The sequence below is a fragment of the Cherax quadricarinatus genome, chromosome 67 (genome assembly GCF_038502225.1).
Source record: "Cherax quadricarinatus isolate ZL_2023a chromosome 67, ASM3850222v1, whole genome shotgun sequence".
NCBI classification, from domain to species: Eukaryota; Metazoa; Arthropoda; class Malacostraca; order Decapoda; family Parastacidae; genus Cherax; species Cherax quadricarinatus.
In genome coordinates, this window is record NC_091358.1 from 24,219,362 (window position 1) to 24,238,704 (window position 19,343).

General features: G+C 40.0%; 1 protein-coding gene across 4 annotated transcripts in view; it reads right to left on the bottom strand.

Moving 5' to 3' along the window:
* The window catches only part of RasGAP1 (Ras GTPase activating protein 1), a gene marked incomplete at its 3' end in the record, with an annotated part of 149,662 nt that overhangs the window by 73,752 nt on the left and 56,567 nt on the right, over positions 1–19,343 (bottom strand). For 3 of the 4 annotated variants that reach the window (XM_070099464.1, XM_070099463.1, XM_070099461.1), the window contains 5 exon segments: positions 927–1,075; positions 2,777–2,930; positions 3,654–3,841; positions 13,415–13,571; positions 14,143–14,222. In XM_070099464.1, coding sequence (XP_069955565.1) covers positions 927–1,075; positions 2,777–2,930; positions 3,654–3,841; positions 13,415–13,571; positions 14,143–14,222 — 728 coding nt within the window. 4 annotated transcript variants of the gene reach the window in all.

Genomic DNA, 19,343 nt, shown 5'->3' on the forward strand with positions numbered 1-19,343 from the left:
ACGATAGTGTAACTTTTTATTCTTGACATATATAATAGTTATAGTGATGGTGGGTTGGAGGAGGTAGAGTTGTACCACCGCTCTAGTGTCAACAACACAAGTTCCCCGAGGCTGCGGCAAACTAAAAACCGAGACCCACACACGGTTATGCCTGAGAAATAAATCTGATTTCAGATTTGGTTTCATTTAGAGTTTTCAAGATCACATATCTGTAATATATCTCACTAATGATGAGAAATAATAATGAGAATGAACAGAGAGCAAAGTCTGTCCATCAGTATACTATTCTGTAGTTACCCATCAATAAAACCTCTAACGAACACAATAATAATGCATAGTATAATCAACATGTGTTAAACCTGAAGGGGTCAAACAGCGTTCATCAGTTAAGATGAACAACTGTATAGTGCACACTGTACACCTACACACACTGTACAGCACACTCAGTGTACCTCCACTTTACAGTACACTCAGTATACCTCCACAGACTGTATAGTACACTCAGAGTGTACTCCACAGCCTGTATAGTGCACACTGTACACCTCCACAGACTATACAGTACACTCAGTGTACCTCCACAGACTGTACAGTACACTCAGTATACCCCCACAGGCTGTACAGTACACTCAATATACCTCCACAGACTGTACAGTACACTCAGTATACCCCCACAGGCTGTACAGTACACTCAGTGTACCCCCACACTGTACAGTACAATCAGTGTACCTTCACAGACTGTACAGTACACTCAGTATACCTCCAAAGACTGTACAGTACACTCAATATACCTCCACAGACTGTACAGTACACTCAGTGTATCTCCACACACTGTATAGTACACTCAGTGTGCCACCATGGATGACTGCTGTCTATCAACCAACTACATTACAATCTATCAAACAAAGTAATGTACAAAGTACACTTACGTGATCTTAGATATTTCATGTCTTGCAAAGGCTGAGACAAAGGGGACCACTTGACCATGATGGAGGAAGACCCGGGTGAGCGGTTGTACTACATCTTGCTTCTGTGGTACCACCTCTCCCAGCAACCATGCCACAGATGATGTGATGGGCTGCATGGTTGTAAACATTCTCTTAGTCCTTCCTTATAAATGTTACAAACATTGTACATGTTTGATAAATTAGACTCGTGTGCAACATTGGATCCGTCTAAGGTGATACTGCCTACAACTGCTTTACCTCACCTGTTTACCTGGAGAAGGTTTTGGGGGTCAATGCCCCCATGGCCTAGTCTGAGACCAGGCCTTGTGGTGGATCAGGGTCTGATCAACAAGGCTGTTACTGCTGGCTGCACATAAACCGACGGACGAACCACAGCCCGGCTGATCAGTTACTGACTTTAGGTGCCTGTCCAGCACCTTCTTGAAGACAGACAGGGGTCTATATTTGTAGTATATAAGCCCCTTCTTCATGAATATGCTGTGTTCTTGTAAAGATTGATGGACTGATTACAATGACTCCACTCTGAGGGACTGATTACCTCAAACTCCTTCTGACCTTCAACCATTCTTCCTTGTATTGGACTGATGAAGCCACCGTGTGGCAAAATGCTTAAACAATAAAGATACAAAAGTGTTGCACATGTGTCTGATTTATCAACATGTGGGTTCTCTGAACCATTTATCACCTTACTTTATGTGGGTTCTCTGAACCATTTATCACCTTACTTTATGTGGGTTCTCTGAACCATTTATCACCTTACTTTATGTGGGTTCTCTGAACCATTTATCACCTTACTTTATGTGGGTTCTCTGAATCATTTATCACCTTACTTTATGTGGGTTCTCTGAACCATTTATCACCTTACTTTATGTGGGTTCTCTGAACCATTTATCACCTTACTTTATGACACAACAACACTTTATGACACAACAACAGTTCATGACACAACACTTTATTGCAAAATACCTCTGAAATATGACACTTACCACCACCCCAGTACAGTGAAGCATGACACTTACCACCACCCCAGTACAGTGAAGCATGACACTTACCACCACTCCAGTACAGTGAAGCATGACACTTACCACCACCTCAGTACAGTGAAGCATGACACTTACCACCACCCCAGTACAGTGAAGCATGACACTTACCACCACTCCAGTACAGTGAAGCATGACACTTACCACCACCTCAGTACTCTAAAGGATGACACTCACCTCCACCCCAGTACTCTAAATGATGACACTTACCACCACCTCAGTAGTCTGAAGGTTGACACTTACCACCACCCCAGTAGTCTGAAGGATGACACTTACCACCACCCCAGTAGTCTGAAGGTTGACACTTACCACCACCCCAGTAGTCTGAAGGTTGACACTTACCACCACCTCAGTAGTCTGAAGGTTGACACTTACCACCACCTCAGTAGTCTGAAGGATGACACTTACCACCACCCCAGTAGTCTGAAGGATGACACTTACCACCACCTCAGTAGTCTGAAGGTTGACACTTACCACCACCTCAGTAGTCTGAAGGATGACACTTACCACCACCCCAGTAGTCTGAAGGATGACACTTACCACCACCCCAGTAGTCTGAAGGTTGACACTTACCACCACCCCAGTAGTCTGAAGGTTGACACTTACCACCACCCCAGTAGTCTGAAGGATGACACTTACCACCACCCCAGTAGTCTGAAGGATGACACTTACCACCACCCCAGTAGTCTGAAGGATGACACTTACCACCACCCCAGTAGTCTGAAGGATGACACTTACCACCACCTCATTAGTCTGAAGGATGATACTTACCTCCACCCCAGTACTCTGGAGGATGAGGTTGCGCAGAGAGTCATATGACTGACTAGAAAACACGTGATCGGAGGTATAGTATATATTAAGCCGTAGAGTTCCCAAGTCTGCACGCTGATGCTTCCCTGCTGACTCTCTGGGCTGAAGGAAGTACCTGCAAGAACAAAAGAATCATCATAAACCATAGATAGTGTAGATAGGGATGAGCACTGTCAGGGATGCAACAACAAGAGGATAAATCATAGATAGAGAAGATAGGGATGAGCACTCTGTCAGGGATACAACAACAAGGGGATAGAGAAGATAGGGAGGAGCACTCTCTCAGGGATACAACAACAAGGGGATAGAGAAGATTGGGAGGAGCACTCTGTCAGGGATACAACAACAACAACAACAACAACAACAACAAAAAAGGGATATGCTTGGCAATTTAGAGCTAACAATAAATAAGTTTGGGTGCCTCTTGACTTACGATATTTCAACTTTATGATGTTGCAAAAGCAATACTTTGGAGATGAACTCTTGAAATTCTTGGAGAAAATTCCCTATAAAATGTATATTTTATTAATATTTTTGGGTGTTTGGAATTGATTAATGGGTTCCATTCCAGACACCCAAAAATATTAACAAAAAAATACATTTTATAGAGAATTTTCTCCAAGAATTGTCTCCAACTAGGGCATACGAAAACCGAGGTTCCATTGTTTTTATTTACAGTAGTTATTTATTTATTTACCATATATTTATATTCAACTTATATTTTAGACTTATGATGGGTTCATCAAAACGTAACCCCACAGCAAGTCGAGGAGCAGCCACAGAGTTAAGAAAGAGGAAGAGGTAGATTAGGTAGTAAGAACAAAATAGGATTGCTCACCATGCATTGTGTTCATGGGTGGGAAGCATATCACTGAGGGGTATCTTCACTTCTCCCAGGAAAACATTACCAAAGACAGCAGGAGAGTCGTGCCACAGTGCTACACGTACTTCCTGGAAGCCAGCATCCTCATCCACCAGACTGTACATGTTGTCACGCTCTTGACTCCCACCTCTCTGACCGTTCTGCTGCCGTGGCCACCACAACAAAAATAAAGACCTCACATTCGTTATTTACAATTTTAATACAAATTATTATAGTCCAGAGGAAGAGCTAAAGCACTAAGGGTCATAGAATGACTAAGGAATGAGAAGTAATTATTACTGTTATTGTTATTCTAAGGAGAGTGCTAAACTCACAGGGGTCACACATCTGAGGAATGAAGGATAAATAGGTTTGATGCAAGGCATGTAACAACCAAGAACACTTCATCACTCTACTAACCTCAACAAAGAAGACTTTGTTCGGGTTATTAACCTGAAGGATTAATAATCCCAAAAAACACAATAGTCAGAATGTTATCAAAGACTGTTTATCTTATTCCCATTGTGGGCCTTTAATGTTCTTCCCCAGGATGCCATCCATGACAGTCCATTAACACCCACGTACCTACTTACTGCTAGGTGAACAGGGGCAGCAGCAGCTGCAGGTATAAACAAACAAGCCCAATGTTTCACCCATGCTGGGGATCAATCTCCAGTCCTTCAATATGAGTTTTGACAACACTACCAACTGAGCAATAAGACACCCACACAGACATACATACTACTACAATCTCACATAGTTTTCTCTACATCATGAGCTCAGCTTACTCAGATAAGCTGAGAGTGATAAATTTTGGCCTAGATATAAGATATTGGCTATGAGGTGAATATGCAGTATAACAAAATCCTGCCTCACACAGTGCATGATGGGAAAAACTAAATTCTGACTCTGGTTTTGGTTTAAAACAGCAACTTTAAGGTGCTTTCTAGGATAATTTTTATGGTTTAATTGGCTGTTTTTTTTTTGGTACCATTCAATAGAATGGAAGACATACTACTGAAGTAGATGAATTAGATTGATTTCAGGGCTGGAGGTAGCTTCGTATCGGCCTCAAAGTAGCAGAAATATTCTATTTTTGATGATTTTCCTGAGAACAGGTAAGGCCTCCCCTACACCCCTGGTCTGTTTTGTGGGTTATTGCAAGGTCTGATTCAATTATTGTGATGCCATAAACCATGACCAATCGTAAGCTCCTCTCTTCTATGTGCGGGTTATTTACGTATCGTTCCAGTCACGGTATTGTGCCTTTTTTTTTCTGATTATATTTTATTATCTGAGAAATAGAGTAAATCTTTGAATTTTTTGTGAAAATTAATTCAAAATGGAAGGCAAGTGTAATATAGTTGAGGTTGGGGAGGACATGATTAACCCTTTGACTGCTGCAACCCCAAATCCTGAGGTGTCTCCTGGAGTCACAAAATTTTTGAAAAAAAAAAAAAAAATCTTATGAAATGATAAAGAATCTTTTCCCGATGGTAATGACACCAAAAGTTTGAAATTTGATGGAAAATTTATGGAATTACGCTCTCATGAAGTTAGCAACCTCTTGCTATATTTACGAATCAGCAATTTCACCCACTTTGAGCCCTATTTTCAGCTAATTCCATTGTTCCAGTCGACCAAACTCCTAACTATTTCTTTAGAACTCCATTTGTTCCATCAACTAAGTACAAGAAACTGCCCATTTACCGAATTCAACTACCCAATAAAGTGGTCAAAAATTGACATTTTGGCCAATTTCATGCACATTAAAAAATATATCAATTTCAAAATAGGGTCCAGAATGAACAATGCAGACATTCCTGGCTCTAAAATAACATTTTCTTTGTTCATCAGTCATGTCTCCAGGCCCCTCTGATATTACTCTTGCTTTCTATTTTGAATTTTTATTCAAACAAAAAATAGAAGATTTACTGTTATGCAGACTACTGCAATATTGTAATAATAGTATAAATAATGTCAACCCATTCATGACTGCATATTAGAATGGCTAGTTGGACATTTATTGGGCAATGACATCATTTGTTTACTTCTGAACATTGGCAAAAATCGAACATTTCCCCTACTTTGAGCTCCATTTCAAGGTCCTTTTCATAGTAAAACCAATCAACATCACCTCTAATTCTATAACATGTTTTCCATTCTATCAAATGTGACTACGAAAACAAGAATATAACCATAAAAACTATACGAAAATACACCTCAAAGTCAGCGTTTTAATCCAGAAACAGAGTCAGAGATTTTTTTTTCTCATTATGCACTGCTCGCTGCAGGATTTTTTTTTATATGGTGCACACTGACCACACAGACCCATTCTCTCACATGTGGGCCTACCAGCTTTCTCCTGCTTGATTTGAAGCCGCTAGAATTTTTGAGTATATATACGTCAAGCACATTGGCTCGTAAGACATATATATACGACCGACACCGTCAAAGGGTAATTAACCCTTTCAGGGTCCGTCCTGTAGATCTACGGCTTTACGTTCAGGGTCCAAACCGTAGATCTATGCCAAAATTCTAGCGCCGTCAAGTTTAGCACGAGAAGGCTGGTAGGCCTACATCTAAGAGAATGGGTCTGGGTGGTCAGTGTGCACACCATAGAAAAAATCTGGATGCCCACATGGCATTGTGGGAACGCCGGCAAAGTAGCTTTGTTCATAGTGCCTGGCGGCAAGGAAGCTCTCACTCCCCACTCACTCTCGGGGCGAATTCTGACTCTCCTCTTCACAACTTACAGTTCTAAGACTGATGGAAGTGGAGCTGAAGATGAATTCTATGGTTTTGAACCATATGGTACCATTGTGCCATATGGTACAATGGTACCATATGGTACAATGGTGCCATGTCATACAATGGTATATGGTACAATGCTATATGGTACAATGCTATATGGTACAATGGTGTATGGTACAATGTACCATATAGTACACTGTACCATATAGTACATTGTACCATATGGTACAGGGTACAGGGACCCTAATGGAAATAAATCTGTCTGACTTTTTTGGGTTATCCTAGGTTCTCCAAACATATGCTGCTAAGTATGATATTCTATGTAACTTTATTTGTGTATACCTAAATAAACTTACTTATGATGCCACATGCACTTGAGTAAGTTTATTCGGGTGTACAGAAATACAATTACATAGATTATCATACATAGCAGCATATGTATAAAATCCTAGGATAACCCAAAAAAGCCAGGGTGACTTATTTCCATAGTTATCCCTGTATCTGTACCATATGGTGTCCTGTGCTGTATGGTACCCTATACCATATGGTACCCTATACCATATGGTACCCTATATCATATGGTACCCTGTACCATATGGTACCCTGTACCTTATGGTACCCTGTACCTTATGGTACCCTGTACCATATGGTACTCTGTAACATATACCGTGTACCATATGGTCAATAGGCGTTGGTGGCATGAGACACCAGCCAAGACTGAGTGAGTGGTGACACAAGCTAGCTACTGACTCCGCAGTTTCCGAGACAAAGCTCCACCTCGAGGAACATGTCGAGTTCCTGTACACTTGTAAATATATAATAGAACATTACTAATATACAACATTTTTGCATATTTTTGTTGTAAACAACTATTGTAAACAAAATAATAATGAAAATATTAGTGTGTTTATTGTGTTGAATACAACAGTACCATATGGTACAATGTATCATATGGTACCATAAGGTACCATTGTATCATATGGTACCATTGTACCAAATGGTGCCATTCTACCATATGGTACCATTGTATCATATGGTACCATTGTATCATGTGACATTTTGCCATATTGTATCATATGGTACCATTGTATCACATGATGCCATTGTACCATATGGTACCATTGCACCCTATGGTACCATTGTACCATATGGTACTATATGGTACCATTGTATTCAGCAAAATAACTGCACTAATATTTTCATCATTTTGTTTACAATAAACTTGTAAACAAGTTTTGTAAGCAATATAATGATAAATTAGTGCAGTTATTGTGTAGAATACAATGAGTGTACACTTATACAATATACATTATACTGGTCTCACAGGCCACAAATGTTATTAGAAAAAGAAAAAAAAATTAGAAAAGAAAAGAAAAAAGTATAAAAAACATAAAATAAAAAAATGGGATTTTTCAGAAGTCACTGATGTTGCCGCCACCCGGTCATTTTGGGTCAACTTCCCGCCGCTGTATCTCGGTAAGTACTGACCAGAAAAAAAAAAAATTTTATCTTATTACCTTCACAAAAACATACTCTTTAATTCTGTAGGAAAAAAATTTTTTTTTTTTTTTTTCAAAATTTCTTGTACACTGGAACACTACTTCAGATTTCGGCCTCGGACCCTGAAGGGGTTAACAGAAGAAATGTTTTAGTGCCAGCAATGTCTACACAGTTTATTTTGCACTGTGTAAAGGAAGAAAGTTGAAAGTGAACAAAGATAAGAGTAAAGTGAAAAGGGTATCAAACAATTTAGATAAAGAAAAATTGGATATCACATTGGAGGAGTATGGAAGAAGTGAATGTTTTCAGATATTTGGGAGTTGACTTGTCAGCTGATGGGTTTATGAAGGATGAGGTTAACCACAGAATTGATGAAAGAAAAAAGATGAGTGGAGCTTTGAGGAACCAGTCATCCAATTTTCCGCGCGCGCTCAAAAAAATATCGAAAAATTATGGAAATTGAGTTAGTCATATAGAAAAATAGCTCAACTCTTTGGCAACACAATGGTACAAGAACCAATGTTCTACGACGCTTCTACAAGAAATTATAGTAATTTATATCAGGTATGGTGATGGCGATATGCGTAGCGCGTCTGCTCACAGCCCATATATTTTTGGGAATTTTTTCCTTGCTTTTTATCGCTTTTTCTTGCATTATTCTTTCTAATATAATAATTGACTATTTGGCATCATATAAGAGTAGGCGGAGCTTATCCGTGGAGTGCCAGCCAATCAGGAACCATCTGGGAACACTCGGCAGTACTCCCACTCCAGAGAGAGCCAGGAGAAATCTCTTCAATATTACGCTTATATCAGCTTATATATCAACTCTATGGCTTATTTATCTATCAGAATTGATTTAATATGATATAATAAACACTATAAATAACATACAAACATGTTATATACTATAGACTGAATAAAATAGGCCATAATATGGCGAGAGTCCACCACCAATATTTCGATATAAATGAGTTACTCCTCTCCATGTCGTCTTTGAGTAAGAGAAAACGGTGTTTTGAAGAGGATAACTGCACTAGAACATCAGTTTACTAAGAAATGCAACCAAACGTGATTTTCGCAAAAAAAAAATTTTTTCGAGACGGTGGGCCGGCCGGCACTCCAGGCCAATATCTCGGAAGTAATTTATTCACTTATTTCGCTAAGGTACGCCTTTATTACTTAATTAAGTGGAATAATATTCACAGAAATGGTAAAATAACGATTTCTCTAATTAATTTCGAGGGAATTTTGGAAATATTCCAAATACTTTGGGATTTATGTGGGAGTAAAGGGCAGATTTTTTTCAACATTCCAAGAGCTAACAAACTTTATTTTTTTTGTGAAATAAAGATAAGTTATTTAGAGGAAAGGTCTCGAGGAAAATTAGTATTAGCATTGTTCTCTCGCACCAAGTGTCCAAACAATGTCGTCCCATGTAGGACTACCTTCCTGCCGAAGGGCAATGTTTGATTTTTGCCAATATTCTAGAGTGCCCAAATGACATCACTCGCCCAATACGCATCCAACTGCTCAGTCTAATATGCATTTAGGAATGAACTGACATTATTTATACAATTATTACAATAATGCAGTAGTCTGCATAAAAGTAAGCCTTTTATTTTTTATTTTTTTTTTTTTTATTATCACACTGGCCGATTCCCACCAAGGCAGGGTGGCCCGAAAAAGAAAAACTTTCACCATCATTCACTCCATCACTGTCTTGCCAGAAGGGTGCTTTACACTACAGTTTTTAAACTGCAACATTAACACCCCTCCTTCAGAGTGCAGGCACTGTACTTCCCATCTCCAGGACTCAAGTCCGGCCTGCCGGTTTCCCTGAATCCCTTCATAAATGTTACTTTGCTCACACTCCAACAGCACGTCAAGTATTAAAAACCATTTGTCTCCATTCACTCCTATCAAACACGCTCACGCATGCCTGCTGGAAGTCCAAGCCCCTCACACACAAAACCTCCTTTACCCCCTCCCTCCAACCTTTCCTAGGCCGACCCCTACCCCGCCTTCCTTCCACTACAGACTGACACTCTTGAAGTCATTCTGTTTCGCTCCATTCTCTCTACATGTCCGAACCACCTCAACAACCCTTCCTCAGCCCTCTGGACAACAGTTTTGGTAATCCCGCACCTCCTCCTAAATTCCAAACTACGAATTCTCTGCATTATATTCACACCACACATTGCCCTCAGACATGACATCTCCACTGCCTCCAGCCTTCTCCTCGCTGCAACATTCATCACCCACGCTTCACACCCATATAAGAGCGTTGGTAAAACTATACTCTCATACATTCCCCTCTTTGCCTCCAAGGACAAAGTTCTTTGTCTCCACAGACTCCTAAGTGCACTCACTCTTTTTCCCTCATCAATTCTATGATTCACCTCATCTTTCATAGACCCATCCGCTGACACGTCCACTCCCAAATATCTGAATACGTTCACCTCCTCCATACTCTCTCCCTCCAATCTGATATCCAATCTTTCATTACCTAATCTTTTTGTTATCCTCATAACCTTACTCTTTCCTGTATTCACCTTTAATTTTCTTCTTTTGCACACCCTACCAAATTCATCCACCAATCTCTGCAACTTCTCTTCAGAATCTCCCAAGAGCACAGTGTCATCAGCAAAGAGCAGATGTGACAACTCCCACTTTGTGTGCGATTCTTTATCTTTTAACTCCACGCCTCTTGCCAAGACCCTCGCATTTACTTCTCTTACAACCCCATCTATAAATATATTAAACAACCACGGTGACATCACACATCCTTGTCTAAGGCCTACTTTTACTGGGAAAAAATTTCCCTCTTTCCTACATACTCTAACTTGAGCCTCACTATCCTCGTAAAAACTCTTCACTGCTTTCAGTCACCTACCTCCTACACCATACACTTGCAACATCTGCCACATTGCACCCCTATCCACCCTGTCATACGCCTTTTCCAAATCCATAAATGCCACAAAGACCTCTTTAGCCTTATCTAAATACTGTTCACTTATATGTTTCACTGTAAACACCTGGTCCACACACCCCTTACCTTTCCTAAAGCCTCCTTGTTCATCTGCTATCCTATTCTCCGTCTTACTCTTAATTCTTTCAATTATAACTCTACCATACACTTTACCAGGTATACTCAACAGACTTATCCCCCTATAATTTTTGCACTCTCTTTTATCCCCTTTGCCTTTATACTTTATATTTTTGTGTGAATAAAAATTCAAAATGGAAAACAAGCATAAAGTAAGAGAGGCCTAGTAAGAGAGGAAATGTTTTTTAGTGCCAGGAATATCTATATTGCTTATTCCAGACCCTATTTTTAAATTGGAATTTTTTTTATTTTATGTGAAATTGGCCAAACTGCCAATTCCTGATCACTTTATTGGGCAGTTGAAATAGGTAAATGGGTGGTTTCTTATACTCGGTCACTAGAATAAAAGGAATACCAGCAAAATAGCTATGAGTTTGGTTGACTGGAACAATGGAATTGGCCGAAAATGGCTCAAAAAGGGTGAAAAACTTTGCGAGAGCATAATTCCATAACTTTTCCATCAAATTTCGTACATTTTGTTTCATTTGACCCTGAGAGCAAGTTTGAGATCAGGGGTTTCGACCTCAAAGGGTTAAATACTGATGATAGATGAAGTGGAGCAGTGGTAGGCGAACAAAGCCAATAGTAAAAGTAGATCATTTCTGTAGATTAGACAAGTTTTGAAGAAATCCCTGCATCAAGATTGATGGACCGAACACATCGACTCCAGGCTGAGTGACTAATTACCTCAAACTACTCCTCATCTTCCACCTTTTTCTGCATTGGACTGAAGAAGCCACTGTGTGACAAAACTTTTCCAGAATAAAGATACCCAAATATAGCACAGGTGTCTCATTTATCAAGGTGTAAGTTATTGCAGTCTACTGTATCAAATACTTTCCACAAGTCTATGAAGAGCCACAGAGGATATTCATTTTTCCCAGTGCTGCATAAGGCAGTTTGAGCATTTGTATAATTGCATCATTCATATTTTTTTTTGGCCTAAACCCAAACTGGCAGAGCTCAAGTATAATGTGAGATATTTGGTAGGAGTAAACTCGTGTGTATATTATTTTTTTGAATATTTTAGACAGTAGGGGCAAGTTTGATACAGGTGTATAGTTATTCACTTCAGTTGGATTGCCTCCTTTGAGGATATGGGTGACCTTTACTGTCTTCAGTATAGATGGGAAAGTTGAAGATTCCAATGATTTGTTAAACACAGTTGCAATAATGGGTGACAACATATGAACTGCTTTTTTTTGTACATGACTGGTGGCAAGTTATTTAAATTTCCTGCCTTGTTTTTCAGTGACTATGAGTGAGACTTCAGTAGAAATTGTAGGAGTTACATATAGAGTACAGTGGACCCCCACTTTACGATCAGCTCCTAATGCAACCAATTATGTAAGTGTATTTATGTAAGTGCGTTTGTATGTGTATGTTTGGGGGTCTGAAATGGGCTAATCTAATTCACAATATTCCTTATGGGAACAAATTCTGTCAGTACTGGCACCTGAACATACTTCTGGACTGTATTTGGGTAACTTCCAGTGAAGTTGTCTTTCACCTAAGTATTTGAGACTGGGATTTTGCTTGCTAGTTTTTATCCTATAGTAGAGAAGACATTAAGTTTGTTAGCAATGTCTATAGGCTGGATCTGTGGTTCATCTGGTTTTGTTGAAGTTGATATCTCTGTTTCTGGATAGTTTTCTAAAGCCCAGGATTTTAGAGGGGCTCTTCCACGTCTTTTTCATATCCCCTTTTATTTCATTAAATCTGTTTGCATAATAAAGTTGTTTAGGCTTCTGTATTAGATTACTAGTATTGTTTAATCTATTCTTTGGTTAAGCCCAGTCTGAACTGTTTTTCATAATGATGCTTTTTATCAATATTATTTGTAAGTCGTGGGCTGTTTAGTCTGCTGTGATCTGTTTAATTTTAGTTAGACAATGCCTGTTATAGAGGTTTTGTGTTTTTGAAGAAAATTTTTGACACATTCATCAACAGAGGAGCTGTCAGGTGACTGTGTGTGCCGGTCAATGTCACTTAACACATAAAACAAACTTCAGGGTGTAGGGAAGGGGCCTTACCCAGCCTCTGGAATATTGACAAAAATCAAATATTTCTGTTACTTTGAGCCCAATTTCAAGCTATGTCCAGTCCTGAAACCTATCAAAATCATCTCTACTTCAGTAATATGTCTTCCATTCTATACAATGATACCAAGAAACTGCCAATAAAACCATAAAAATCATCCAAAAATACACCACAAATTAGCTATTTAAAACCACAAGCCCTGTCAGTTTTCCTTTTCCCATGCACTCTATGGGGCAGGATTCTTTTTAAATGGTGCACACCCATCACACAGACCCATTCTTTCATAGACTAACCACAAACAAGAAGACTGCATCAAAGCAGCTTAAAGACTAACCTCAAACAAGAAGACTTCATCAAAGTGTGGTGATATGGTCTTCTTCTTGACCTTGGTCCTCTTGGACTCTTGTTTCTTGTTAGTGTACAGCATCGTTACTATGGCAAATGGATCGCAAGATCCACTAATTATTGCTAAGTCACTGCACTCCTGTATCCTGTCACAAACAAGTACCATACATTAAGTTGTGTATACTAGACATCTCTCAACCTGTCACAAACAAGTACCATACATTGTGTATACTAGACATCTTTGAACCTGTCACAAACAAGTACCATACATTGTGTATACTAGACATCTTTGAACCTGTCACAAACAAGTACCATACATTAAGTTGTGCATCCTAGACATCTCTCAACCTGTCACAAACAAGTACCATACATTAAGTTGTGCATCCTAGACATCTCTCAACCTGTCACAAACAAGTACCATACATTAAGTTGTGCATCCTAGACATCTCTCAACCTGTCACAAACAAGTACCATACATTAAGTTGTGTATACTAGACATCTTTGAACCTGTCACAAACAAGTACAGTACCATACTTTGTGTAAACTAGACATGGAGAAATGGTTAGTGTTTCCTTATTTGTCTTACACTACCTTGGTGGTCAACACCTGTGACAGCAAGACATTTATTGACCAAGTAATGGTGAATGTGTTTCCTCCTTTAGCTCACTATCTCGGTGAGTGGTAAACAGTGTTTAAAACACTATTGGATGAACTTACTTGACTTCAAGGACATGTTGTGGGTAGCCATCGTTCATGTGTCTGACTACCAGCAGTCGCAGAGCAACATGCACCTTCCCCTGCAACACAACACAAATATCTGAGCAACACAAAACAAACATCTGAGAAACACTAAACACTTACATTACACTTGAACTCCATTCATAGTCATCATGCAACATCTGGGGCAATGAGAGGGATGCAGATTTGATGCAATGAAGTTCATGTTACTTAGAATAAGAGTCTCTCCCTAGAGAGGATGATTACACTAAAACAACTGCCTGAAGTTAACACTCAAGTAACTACTTTGTGCTGTATATCACACACTAATAATATATGCAACATTTACCATCCCCCTCAAACAACATATATATATATATCTCTCGGGTTTTTTTTTTTTTTAACACGTCAGCCATCTCCAACCAAGGTAGGGTGACCCAAAAGAAAACCCCCAAAAAGAAAGAAAAAGCTTTCATTATCAGTCAACACTTTCACCACCACTCATACATAATCACTGTCTTAGCAGAGGCACCCACATACAACAGTTTAGATAGTCACTCAAAACTGCTAATATCCCAAACACCCCCTTTACAGTCCAGGCATTGTACTTCCCATTTCCAGACTTAAGTCCAGCTAACCGGTTTCCCTGAATCCCTTCACAAAATATTACCCTGCTCACACTCCAACAGCTTGTCAGGTGCCAAAAACCATTTGTCTCCATTCACTTCTAACACCCTCACACATGCTTGCTGGAAATCCAAGCCCCTCGCCTCCTTTACCGCCTCCCTCCAACCTTTTGAGAACAACCCCTACCCTGCTTTCCTTCCCCTACAGATTTATATGTTCTCCAAATCATTCTACTTTGTTCCATTCTCTCTAAATGACCAAACCACCTCAAGAACCCCCTCTTCAGCCCCCTGACTAATACTTTTAGTAACTCCATACTTTTAGTAACTCCTAATTTCCACACTATGAATTCTCTGCATAATATTTACACCACATATTTCCCTTAGACAGGACATCTCCAATGCCTCCAGCCACCTCTTCGCTGCAGCATTTACAACCCAAACTTCACACCCATATAAGGGTGTTGGTACCACTATACTTTCGTACATTCCATTCTTTGCCTCCATGGATAACATTTTTTGTATACAACAGAAATAAATCATTATTTCAGGTTTAGACTTGCACAATGTTACATTTTACCCTGTACCTGACACTCAACTATAAATGTAACATGGACCTTGCCTCACCTTTGATATACCTTTGATGAGTTGGAAGTGTCTTTCTACTCCTGGAGCCCGGCCATGGGCCAGGCTCGTCTAGTGCTAGCCTGATCAACCAGGCTCATCTAGTGCTAGCCTGATCGACCAGGCTCGTCTAGTGCTAGCCTGATCAACCAGGCTCGTCTAGTGCTAGCCTGATCAACCAGGCTCATCTACTGCTAGCCTGATTGACCAGGCCCATCTACTGTTACCCTGATCAACCAGGTTAACTTCTTCTTTCTTTCTTTCAACATATCGGCCGTATCCCACCGAGGCAGGATGGCCCAAAAGGAAAAACAAAAGTTTCTCCTTTCAAATTTAGTAATATATACAGGAGAAGGGGTTACTAGCCCCTTGCTCCCAGCATTTTAGTCGCCTCTTACAACACGCATGGCTTACGGAGGAAGAATTCTGTTCCACTTCCCCATGGAGATAAGAGGAAATAAACAAGAACAAGAACTAGAAAGAAAATAGAAGAAAACCCAGAGGGGTATGTATATATACGCTTGTACATGTATGTGTAGTGTGACCTAAATGTAAGTAGAAGTAGCAATCCTACCATCATGTAAAACAATTACAGGCTTTCGTTTTACACTCACTTGGCAGGACGGTAGTACCTCCCTGGGCGGTTGCTGTTTACCAACCTACTACCCAGGAACCAGGTTAACATCAGATATAATTATCTCCAGCATTACACTGGAAATAAATTGCTTTAACATTACACCAGACTACCATTAAAAACAAGCATGCCACAATTTATGCTGTACAACTGCTCTCCTTATTCTCCTGGGTCCTTCACTTTCTATACTTCTTCCATTCTCTAGCACACTTAGTTTTGGCCTCTCTACACCTTTGAGTGAACCAAGGGCTCATTCTTGCCTTCTCGTTATATCTGAGTTTTCAATTACAATAAAGGAAAACCAGCACTAATGAATAACATCTAAAACAAAATTAATAAATGGTCCTCCTATATTATAATATAAATAATACTCTACATCAATACTCTATTGCAGTGTCATCAAGACCATTAAAAATATACTGCAGAAGAATCATTGTTTAAAAAAAAAGCCTACATGGAGATTTAAAATAAAGCATGGTGTAAAGGGCATGTAATGTTTGTCTGTGTAGAGCTTTATCAAGACTATTATTACACTTGATAAAGCTCTACACAGTAACACTCACATTATGCTTGATAAAGCTCTGTACAGTGGGTAACACTCTCATTACACTTCATACAGCTCTACACAGTAATACTCATACTACACTTGATAAAGCTCTACACAGAGCAAGTATATGTAACAATGTTTTGTTTGAGTAAAGGATAAGTAAGAAGGGTAAGTATGGTGAAGGGTTCACAGATGATGGAGGTGAGAGAGCCAAGTGAAGGACATTGACCTTAGGAAGGTTAAGTGTGGTGAAGGGAACCATAGGTAACGTAATTCTGTTCTTGGCTTGTTTGCAATCGTGTTATTACGATTTTGTGAGTCATAATGACAGCTTGAGGGAACTTGAGCTAGAGTTTATCACGGCCACGCTGGTGGGAGATTCATCCGTAAAAACTTGCATTTGTGATCACGGTGGGACCCATGCTAACCTCCCTATGGTGTATAAATATACCTGGTTTGATGAATCTTATTGTAGCCAACTGGCCCAGTGACTTATGCGCTGGCCTCAAGTTTTATCACTCACTTGTCATGAGTTCGAACCCCACCCGCCCGTACCCTGGTTTGATAAATAACGTAGTCAGCCATACAGTTAAGATGTACCTGCAAGTATCACCTTTGATAGGCATTGAGTTTTTTCCTACTGCCACAGCCCATCCCCAGGCCAGGTATGTCTGGTGCTTACCTGGTCAACCAGGCTGTTGCTGCTGGTGGCCCACTGACCTACATATGCATCACAGTCTGGTTGATCCAGCAATTGGTGGAGGTACTTGTCAAGTTTCCTCTTGAAGACTTCTACACTTGTTCCAGCAGTGTTTCTGGTATCTTCTGGTAGAGTGCTCAATACTCTGGGATCACAGACACAACATCCTTTTATTGTGCTCATGGCACCATGTTATTCACTGGGTTCACTTTATATTTTCTCTTACATCTTTCACTCCACTCTTATTATGGCAGTATATAGCCGGACTCGAGTCCTGGAAATGGGAAGTACAATGCCTGCACTCTAAAGGAGGGGTTTTGGGATATTAGCAGTTTGGAGGGATATGTTGTGTATCTTTATATGTATATGCTTCTAAACTTTTGTGTTCTGAGCACCTCTGCAAAAACAGTGATTATGTCTGAGTGAGGTGAAAGTGTTGAATGATGATGAAAGTATTTTCTTTTTGGGGATTTTCTTTCTTTTTTGGGTCACCCTGCCTCGGTGGGAGACGGCCGACTTGTTGGAAAAAAAAAAAATGCAGATTTGGGGCAAGGCCCTTATGTATCTTGTAGGTAGAAGGTTGGTAGACAGCAACCACCCAGGGAGGTGCTACCATCCTGCCAAGTGAATGTAAAACAAAAGCCTGTAATTGTTTTACATGATGGTAGGATTTCTGGTGTCTTCTGTCTGTCTCAAACATGCAAGATTTCAGATACATCTTGTTACTTCTTCTTACACTTAGGTCACACTTCACATACATGTACAAGCATATATATACATACCCCTCTGGGTTTTCTTCTATTTTCTTTCTAGTTCTTGTTTATTTCCTCTTATCTCCATGGGGAAGTGGAACAGAATTCTTCCTCCGTAAGCCATGCGTGTTGTAAGAGGCGACTAAAATGCCGGGAGCAAGGGGCTAGTAACCTCTTCTCCTGTACAAATTACTAAATTTAAAAAGAAAAACTTTCATTTTTCTTTTGGGCCATTTGGTGGGATATGGCCAGTTTGTTGAAATAAAGAAGACCTACCCACCCACCCACCCACCCACCCACCCACCCTCCCTCTCCCTCCCTCCCCCTCCCTCCCTCCCTCCCTCCCTCCCTCACTCCCTCCCTCCCTCTCTCCCCCTCTCTCCCCCTCTCTCCTCTCTCTCCTCTCTCTCTCTTTCTCTCTCTCACTCTCTCTCCAATCAGTACATATTCAGGATTTTGAGGCATTCCCAGCAAATTAAATATATTACTTTGTTGGTTCTATGTGGGGGAGTAAATGTTGTGTTGTGTTCCACATCTGATATTGACCCTGAAACTTCTCCAGTTTTGCCAGAGGAACACACAGAAAATGCTACTGTATTTTCCAGCATACAAGAAGCACCATTACTTTAAACACTAACTTTGGGAGGAGTTTTTGTGAAAAAATGTTTTGTGTATGTTGTCAGGCATATACTCTACTGCTGCCATAATTGCATGGAGTAAAATGACATCTTATACTGCATCAGTAGTTCACTAACGTTTTTCTCTGGGCCAAACTTTCGGAATAAAAATTTGCTCAAGCCACAACGAATCTTTTGTTGATAAGAAATACGTACATTCAAAAAATACATTCAGGTTCTTTGCAAAACAGTAACTGTGTTTATTTCATCATTGTGAATGAATCTGACATAGGCAAGTAACTGTGCTCTTCCACTAATGTCAGTTGATTCATCAATTTGAAAGAAATTTTGAATTCATATTTTCAGAAACACGCTTCTCAAAATCTGTAGGGGAAGGAAGGCGGGGTAGGGGTCGTCCTCGAAAAGGTTGGAGGGAGGGGGTAAAGGAGGTTTTGTGGGCGAGGGGCTTGGACTTCCAGCAAGCGTGCATGAGCGTGTTAGATAGGAGTGAATGGAGACGAATGGTATTTGGGACCTGACGATCTGTTGGAGTGTGAGCAGGGTAATATTTAGTGAAGGGATTCAGGGAAACCAGTTATTTTTATATAGCCGGACTTGTGTCCTGGAAATGGGAAGTACAATGCCTGCACTCTAAAGGAGGGGTTTTGGGATATTAGCAGTTTGGAGGGATATGTTGTGTA